This window comes from Artemia franciscana, chromosome 15, assembly GCF_032884065.1.
Source record: "Artemia franciscana chromosome 15, ASM3288406v1, whole genome shotgun sequence".
In the NCBI taxonomy this organism is placed as follows: domain Eukaryota; kingdom Metazoa; phylum Arthropoda; class Branchiopoda; order Anostraca; family Artemiidae; genus Artemia; species Artemia franciscana.
The window spans coordinates 12700817-12710336 of record NC_088877.1 but is presented as its reverse complement, the minus strand read 5'-3'; the positions used below and the strand labels follow the sequence as shown (position 1 = coordinate 12710336).

The window sequence follows — 9520 nt, the reverse complement described above, 5'->3', positions numbered from 1 at the left end:
TATTTTACTTATGTCCTGGTCGTCATTTATACTCCCTGTGTCCCGGTGCTTTGTTGATTGCTAATCGAACATTCCTTTTGTCCTGGTCGCTTTCTCTTTGAGTGTCGTCATTTATTAGTTTTTTCCTTTTTTTTTTAGTTTTTTATTGGTTTTTACCTTTATTTTAGCTTATTTTTCAGTTTTTTCCTTTTTTTTAGTTTTTTTTTTATTTTTTATTTTTTTTAGTTTTTTACCTTTTTTTAGTTTTTTTAGTTTTTTTAGTTTTTTAGCTTTTTTACTTTTTTTATTAGTTTTTAGTTTTTTTTTGTAGTTTTTGCCTTTTTTTAGTTTTTTCAGTTTTTTTTTTAGTTTTTTATTGGTTTTTACCTTTATAGTTTTTTTAGTTTTTTAGCTTTTTATTTTTTTTATTAGTTTTTAGTTTTTTTTGTAGTTTTTGCCTTTTTTTAGTTTTTTCAGTTTTGACGTCACCTAATCCAGTTTTTTCAGGTGACGTCACCTGACACATCCATCCATCCACAGACAACTTATTTTTATATATATAGATATATATAAAACTACAAAAAAAATAAAAACTAATAAAAAAACTAAAAAAGCTAAAAAACTAAAAAAACTAAAAAAAACTAAAAAAGGTAAAAAACTAAAAAAAACTAAAAACTAAAAAAGAAAAAAACTAAAAAAAAGGAAAAAACTGAAAAATAAAAGAGAAAAAGAAAACTAAAAAAATATGAATAAATATATATAAAAATAAGTTGTTTGTGGGTTATGTCTGTCTGTCTGTCTGTCGAGTGACGTCGTGTTTGTCCGCATATGACGTCTGAATTATTTCACACTAATACAAAAGAAGAAAAAAAACTAAAAAAGGTAAAAAATACAAAAAAAAACTAAAAAGAAAAAAACTAAAAAAGCTAAAAAACTAAAAAAAAACTAAAAAAAAGGTAAAAAGCTAAAAACTAAAAAAACTGAAAAAACTAAAAAAAGGCAAAAACTAAAAAAAAAAACTAATAACTAATAAAAAACTAAAAAAGCTAAAAAACTAAAAAAACTAAAAAAAGGTAAAAAACAAAAAAAACTAAAAACTAAAAAAGAAAAAACTAAAAAAAAGGAAAAAACTGAAAAATAAGAGAAAAAGAAAACTAAATAAATATTAATAAATATAAAAAATATAAATATAAATATAATATAAATTAGCAATCAACAAAGCACCGAGACGAAATGACGACCGGGACACAGGGAGTATAAATGACGACCAGGACATAAGTAAAAAAAAAACTAAAAAAAACTAAAAAAATGGTAAAAACTACAAAAAAACTAAAAACTAATAAAAAAACTAAAAAATCTAAAAATCTAAATAAACTAAAAAAGAAAAAAAGAAAAAAGGAAAAAAATAAAGGAGAAAAACAAAACTAAAAAACGAATGTATATACAGACCGGGACACCGGGATACAAATGACGACCGGGACACAGGGAATATAAATGACGACCGGGACACAGGGACACAACTACAATGGGGACGCCGGGGGGCACAGAGGGATATAAATGACGACCGGGACACCGGGACACAAGGAATATAAATGACGCCCGGGACACTCAAAGAGAAATCACAGACTGGAACACCGGGACACAAATGACGACCGGGACACAGGGAATATAAATGACGACCGGGACACAGGGACATAACTACAAAGGGGACGCCGGGGTGCACAGGGGGATATATAAATGACGATGGCGACTCAGGGAATGGTCGATTAGCAATCCCCATCAACAAAGCTCAAGGGCAATCATTAGAATCATGAGGTATAGATCTGAATACGGATTGTTTTCCCATGGACCATTATATGTTGCATGTTCAAGAGTCGGTAAACCTGACAATCTATTTATATGCACAGACAATGGGACAGCAAAGAATGTTGTATATTCGCAAGTTTTACGTAGTTAAAAACATATATATATATATATATATATATATATATATATATATATATATATATATATATATATATATATATATATATATATATATATATATATATATCTATATTCACAGGTGGGACATAGGGACACAACTACAATGGCGCGTAACTAATATGGCGCGTAACGACTTACGCGCACGGGGGGGCTTTGGGGGGGCCCGAAGCGCCCCCACCAACTAGGTGTTGGGGTGGCCCGAAGCGCCACCCCAACAGCTAGTATATATATATATATTTCTATTCACAGGTGGGACACAGGGACATAACTACAATGGCACGTAAGTAATATGGCGCGTAACAACTTACGCGCGCAGGGGGGCTTGAAGGGGGCACGAAGCGCCCCCACAAACTAGGTTTTGGGGTGGCGCGAAGCGCCACCCCAACAGCTAGTATTTCATAATTTTCTTACTTTCAACAGTTTCGCTTACTATGCAATTCGTTTGAAGGCTAAGTATAATCCAGCTTAAGTTCTCATAGTTGAATGGCCGAATGAAAACTCATTCAATCTTTGAACTGTAGTTTTTTACAACTTTAAAAAGCCACTTATTCTAAGAAGTTCCATTTTTTATGAGTTGCTTATCAACAGTTGTGACGAAAAGTATAACTTTAGCGTAAACAGTGGGGTATTGAGGGTATCGCATCCTCTTCCATATAAGTAATAATTTATGTTCGTTTTATGTTGTAATGTTGCTCCTTGTTTTCTGTTGAATTCATTTCTAATTATTTTTCAAATAATAACAGGTAAATACCCCCCCCCATATAAGATTTTTTTGTAGAACTTTCGTCAGATTGGCTGGACGAAGGTTGCAGGGTGCTTAAAAGAAAAGAAATAAGAAGATCTAGTGAAATAACATGAAATTTTAAGGAATGAAGGTACAGAAGAAGGAATGAGTTTAAAAACCGTGTTAAATTTTTTTTGAATCTTCATCATGGTAACTACAGATGAGGCTACGGGTGCTCTTAACAAGAGAAAAATAAAGAATGAATTTAAAAAAATCTAACGAATCTAAATTGTTATATTCTCTATCTAACAAATTATTCTCTAATGCCAAAAAATATCACTGTTTAAAAATATTTCTTTTAGAAAGAATCTCTTTTTGAGTTTTATGTTCTCTGAAAAAGGCTCATTAGATAGCCTTTGACATAAATCTTAGGTATATTTTGACATCTTCAATCAAAATTCTTATTTTCTCTACATAATACAAAAGTTTTTTCCTGTGGTGGCGTCGCTATTCAAGAAGCGTCGCTAATCCGATACAATATAATACAATACCAAAGCTTTCAGAGGGACGTCATTACAGTTATGAAGTGCATATAAAGTAACATCATTTCTTATAAAAACGTCATGGCCAGATAATAATCCTTACGTCATTATTTATATAAAAGAAGTGGATCAATTGATGGCGGCTATTGTAAAAAAACTACATGGTTACGAATAAGATGTCAAATATGAAAAAGTATTTTAATCCTAAGAAAAGGAGTTTCTTATGTCAACAAGAGTGTCAAGTCCTTATAGAAGAGCATGTTAGACTAAAGACGTTTACTAGTAGTTGGAAGGCTAATTTTATTGACATCAGAGAATTAGCTGAAGCTGGATTCTTTTATACTGGTCTTGGTGATCAAGTACAATGTGCTTTTTGTGGGGTAGTAATATATCATTTTGAGGAAGGAGATGTACCTATGGAAGAACATAGAAGACATTTTGAAAGATGCTGCTTTGTGCAGGGATTTGAACCTTTTAGTTTACCTCCTGCATCCGGTGGTATATCGACAGGTCTTTTCTTATATATGGGTGACTCTTTTCCATATATTCAATCCATAATACTGCAAGAAGTCATGAATAATTTCCTGGCCAACTCTGGAATTTATCCCCACTGTGGCCCCAAGCATCCTAGTAAAAGTACTTTTGAAGCTAGGTTAAAAACTTTTGCTAATTGGAATTACAGTGACCGGATGGATCCCAGCAAACTTGCCGAAGCTGGATTTTTCTATTTGGGAGTGTCAGATAAAGTGAACTGTTTTCATTGCGATAATAGTCTGGACCACTGGAAGGTAACAGATGACCCTTGGGTTGAACATGCACGGTGGTTTAGTGAATGTTTGTTTTTAATTCATTCAATTGAAAATTTATTTGAAGAGGAAGTCAAAGATTCTTTTAAAAGGAAAGCAGAGACCGAAAACACCAAAAGTCGAAGAAGGCTAGAGAAGAAACTGAAGACAGAAATACCAAATAAGCCAAAAAGAATGAACGTAGACATGTCTGAGGAAGTAATTGAAGAACGATATAAGTGTAGAGTATGTCTAGACAAGCGAGTCGAATACATATATTTGCCATGTGGACATCTTGCGTCTTGTTCCATCTGTACTTTAGTTTTAGCAAACTGCCCACTCTGTCGTCAGGCTATTGGTTACACGGCGAAAGTATTTCTTCCCTAAATTAAAATTTGGGTGCAACTGGTTAAATTATAAACATGGTAGAATCGGATGCTTGATTTGGATTTAGTTTCCCAGTGTTGTTGCTTGACACTTTTTGGGTATGTAGTGGGCTGCTCCAGCAAACCCTTCAGAGGTTGGCCTCTCCTTCTGCAAGGCTTAAAGGTAGGAGGTTTCATAAGGAGCCGACTTCCATCCCTTTCGGGGTCATCACTACCTTTGATTAGTTTAACCATCTTTTCTTCTGTCGTGTGTGTATCCGAGACCCACTTAAACTCCAGCGTCATTCCAATTGATGTCAATATTTCTGGATATATTATGCTAAGACTGGATTGCAAAATCACATAAGCTTGAGTTTTGGTGAAGGTGAATTCAGATTGGAAGGAAAATCAAGATCATGTGGGTGAATGTGAACCAGCCAAACAAATTTTATGTTATCGGTTTAGTGTATAGTTTACTAAAGATAAAAATCCCTGTGTATGCGGATAATTGCTTGGAATTTCTAAATATATAATTCACAAAATCAGGTATAATCATACATGGGTAAGTGAAATTTCCCCTCTATATTCTCTAAAAATTTCTACCTTCAAACCATTAGCTTTGATGTTACATTAGTACTAGGGGTATTAGTAGGAGCAATAGTAGCAGTAGTAGTGTCGTATTAGTAGATTAAATAAAAAAAATTAGTTTTTTTAACTGAAAGTAAGGAGTGATGTTAAAACTTAAAATGAATAGAAATTACTCCGTATATGAAATGGGTTGTCCCCTCCGCAATCCCTCGCTCTTTACGCTAAAGTTTTTAATTGTTTTAAAAAGTAGAATTGTGGCAAAGAGTCAAACTTTAGCGTAAAGAGCGAGGGATTGCGGAGGGGACAATCCCTTTCATATACGGAGTAATTTCTTTTCGTTTTAAGTTTTAACATCGCTCCCTACTTTCAGTTAAAAAAAACTAGTTTTTTATATATTTAAATTCTGAACGTTTTTGAATTAATGCATGTTTGATTTTGGCTCTCCGCACATAAATTATTAAAATGAAATTTGCATATTAATTCTTTTTTTGGCTAAATGGCTTTCTCTTAGTTTTGATCAGACGATTTTGAGAAATAAGGGATGGGGAAGGAGTCCTAGTTGCCCTCCAATTTTTCGGTTACTTAAAAAGGCAACCAGAGCTTTTAATTTTTAACGAACGTTTTATTAGTAAAAAGTATGCGTAGCTTAAGAATTAAGTTACGTAACAAACCTTTATATTCTTTTTTTTATTATGTATATGAGGGGGTTTGTCCCCTCGTTAATACCTCGCTGTTTACACTAAATCTTAAGTTTTATCCCAATTCCTTAAGAATGACCCCTGAATCAGAGAGGCCGTAGAATAAATAGTTGAAATTACTAAAAATACTTTAGCACAAAGAGCAAAGTATTTATCTCTTTCTAAATACATCACTCTTTATGCCAAAGTATTTTTAGAACCCCTCATATGCGTAATAATCTCTGTTCGTTTCAAGTTTTAATGTTACTCCTTACTTTCAATTGAAAAATCTTTTTCATGTTTATTTTTTCATTGTTTTTTTATAATAATGCTAGAAAATCCTGCGTCCTTTTCATTGAGTTTCTCTTCCTCCATGACATATTCTTCCAAAGAAAGATCCTCCCAAATAGCCCCCTCCCCTCAATCCCACCCCAAAACCGGAAAAATCCCCCTGAAAACGTCTGTACATTTCCCAGTAACCATTACTGTATGTAAATACTGGTCAAGGTTTGTAACTTGCAGCCCCTCCCTCAGGCACTATGGGGGAGTAAGTCATCCCAAAGGCATGGTTATTATGGTTTCCGACTATGCGGAACAAAATGGCTATCTCAATTTTGATCCGTTGACTTTGGGAAAAAATGAGCGTGGGAGGGGGCCTAGATACCCTCCAACTCTTTTGTTTACTTAAAAGGGAACTAGAACTTTTCATTTCCGCTAGAATGAACCCTCTTGCGAAATTCTAGGACCACTTGGTCGATACGATGACCCCTGGGAAACAAACAAACAAACAAATAAACACGCACCCGTGATCTGTCTTCTGGCAAAAAATACGAAATTCCACATTTTTATAGATAGGAGCTTTACATTTTTGCTGTTTGGTTCTCTAATACGCTGAATGTGATGGTATTTGTGAATGTGATTTTCGTTAAGATTCTATGACTTTTAGGGGGTGCTTTCCCCTATTTTCCAAAATAAGGCAAATTTTTTCAGGCTCGTAACTTTTGATGACAAAGACTAAATTTGATGAAACTTATATATTTAAAATCAGCAAGAAAATCCGATCCTTTTGATGTATCTTTTAGCACCAAAATTCCGTTTTTTAGAGTTTCGTTTACTAATGAGCTGGGTCGCTCTTTACTGTTTATGGGTTACCACGAACGGTTTGAACAAGTATTGCGGAGTAACATCAGTATTAATAGTAGAAGTAGCATAGATATGTTGTCTTATGCCCCATTGTATGAGAGGGATGTTATACCTCTTTTGATGCCCTGGAAGTTATGGCTTGATACGGTAAACTGTTACAAGGATATTACTGATATGCCCTTTTGACAATGTGTATGTACAGACTATATTTTGATTTAGTTAAACTTTCCCCAGAACATTTCCTTAAATTTTAGCTTTAATATCGACATCCTTGGCAGTACTTACTTTAGAGGCAGTAATTGTAGTGGTAGTAATTTCAGTAATTGTACTGGTAGTAATATCACACAAATAGTACATTTTTGGTCAGTTGGTTATCCCCCATAACATTATGTGAAAGTTCTAGATTAATAAATTCAGTTATTCCAACTTCATCGCTTTTGACACCCCATGTGTATATAATGTGTTTTAATTTAGTTCAACAATTCCCCCTAAATTCTCTGAAAGATTTACCTGAATGTCCATCATCTTCTTGGACATTTAGAGTCAAACGCACCGACTTTTCTCAATTGCAAAACAACTATACATGAACACGTGCCTAATTGTGAAGCCCTATAATTTTCTTTGGGGGGATGACTGTGTTGGGAGATGGATAGCCCAGAAGACAAATTTACAAAACACTTTCAACATTACCCCCTTTTCAACAACATTGAATTAAATGGCTACCTAAAACTTTTGGTTGGATGATTGGGGAATTAACTGGCGTAAGAGGGGGTAATGGTTTACCTCCAGTCACTTTTGTGTCTTGATAGAGCCACATAAAAACAAAACTAAGGCTCTCGATTTTCCAATCGAATGAGCACTCTCCAAAGTTTCTACGATCAAGTCCTGTAAAAAAAACCTTCCAATATGCTGATAGTTGGAAACCCGCAAGTTGGAAACCTTGGCCTTGGAGCTTGGGAATTTGTCAACTCCTTAGTTGAAGTTATTTGACTTTTGGACTATTTTGAACAAATGGCTATATTAAAATTTTTACCGGATGCATTAGGTAAAAATACCGCAATGGAGGGGGGGGGGGGCTCGTTATCGTTGAATTTCTTTCCTCTTAAAAAAAACAAAACTTTTTATTTCCAGTCGAAAGAGCCCCTTCCAAAGTCTACGCTCCCATCATTTCCGTAAAACCATTGTAACCAATGTAACCAATGTTGCCCATGTAACCAATGGGCAACTAGCACAAATTACAGTCATTGTCCGAAGAGTTGGAAGGGGCTATCAAGCCATAGCTATTTAAGTACCTTTCCGAACAAAATGAATATCTCACAATTTCTGTAAGAAGAATTAGGAGTGAGTTGAGGGGGGGGGGGAAGTGTACTGGTTACCCTGTGATCACTTTTGACGCTCAAATAGAGAACTAAAACTTTGAATTTCAAATTAAATAAGCCTTTTTTAAAGTCCAGAACGAACAAAAAACAAAACAATACATAATTATATCAAAGAACAATATTTCTTTGATGCAATAGCAAAACAAAACAACAGAAGGGCAAGGGCATCGTTTGGGAGGAACTTAACCCTTGATTTTTTGGATGTCCTCTGGCACCTATCCTCCCTATACACAACCTCTTTTGCCCAAATCCATCCGATCAAAATTTTGACATTCCCAGTTTGTTCGAAATTGTTCAAAGATCAGATAAAAAAAACTTTGGGTTCATCATAATCACTCACCCCCAAATCCTGAGTCTCGGTTGTAAATTACACCCTGATGGCAAATAAAGCTTGAGAAACGGTCGTATAAACCTCGGAGGGGATTCAGATGATTAGACGTTGAAAGTTCCAATTCCCTTTTTAAGAGTAAAAAGTGATTCGATGGCAACTAGCCCCCTCCCAACCAACCTTCTTTGCCCCAAAAATGTCCAATCGAATTTGTTTTACGGAGCCAGTCTATTCAATATAGGCTATATCATTTAATAAAGACTCCATGGATATCTGAATCCCAATATATCTGATCCCACCTGAATCTGGGAGTAAGTACTTTAAATTATGCCCTGAGGGCATATAAAGATTTTTTGGAAGGTATGGTAGCATAAACTTTGGAGGGAGCACATTTGATTGTAAATCAAAATTTCTATTGTCCCAATTAAAAGTCAAAAGTGACCCGATGGCAATTTACCCAACCCCTACACCAACCTTCTTTTCGCCAAATTCGTCTGATCGAGAATTTTACTCGAAGCAATTTTATCCAAAATTGACCAAAAATCATATAAGAAAAACTCCAGGGATAACACAGCCCCCCTCCACAGAACCAGGGGCCAAGAGTTATAAGTTATGCCTCCGTGGCATATAATGCTCTTATTGAGGTGATTTTAGTATAAACTTGGGAGGGGGTCCATTTGACTATAAATCGGAGTTTTATTGCCTTTTTTAAGAGTCAAAAGTGATTGAAGGGCAACTAGCCCCCCAAAGCCCCTTTTCCCCCATATTCATCTGGGCAAAATTTGTGATATATATATTTCATTCAAAATAGTTTAGAGTTTCAAACTCCCTAGAGCCCGGGGGGAAGTGTTTTAAGTTTTTCCCCGGGGGCAGATAAAGCCTTGTGTAAGATGTGGTCATATAAACATCAGATGTTGCTCGTTTGATTGGAATTTGAAATTTGTATTTAACTTTTTAAGAGTCATCAAAGTGATCGGCGGGCATACATGCCCCTTCCTCCACACCACCACCCTCTTTTCCCCAT

At 34.9% G+C, this 9520-nt stretch overlaps 1 protein-coding gene across 1 annotated transcript in view; it reads left to right on the top strand.

Annotated features, from left to right (window-relative positions):
* Positions 1-5098, top strand: part of LOC136036531 (uncharacterized) — a 41656-nt gene extending 36558 nt beyond the window's left edge. The window contains exon 5 of the mRNA XM_065718835.1: positions 3390-5098. Coding sequence (XP_065574907.1) covers positions 3390-4403 — 1014 coding nt within the window. The 3' untranslated portion in view covers positions 4404-5098. The remainder of the gene's footprint in view (positions 1-3389) is intronic.
* The last annotated feature ends 4422 nt before the right edge of the window (positions 5099-9520 follow it).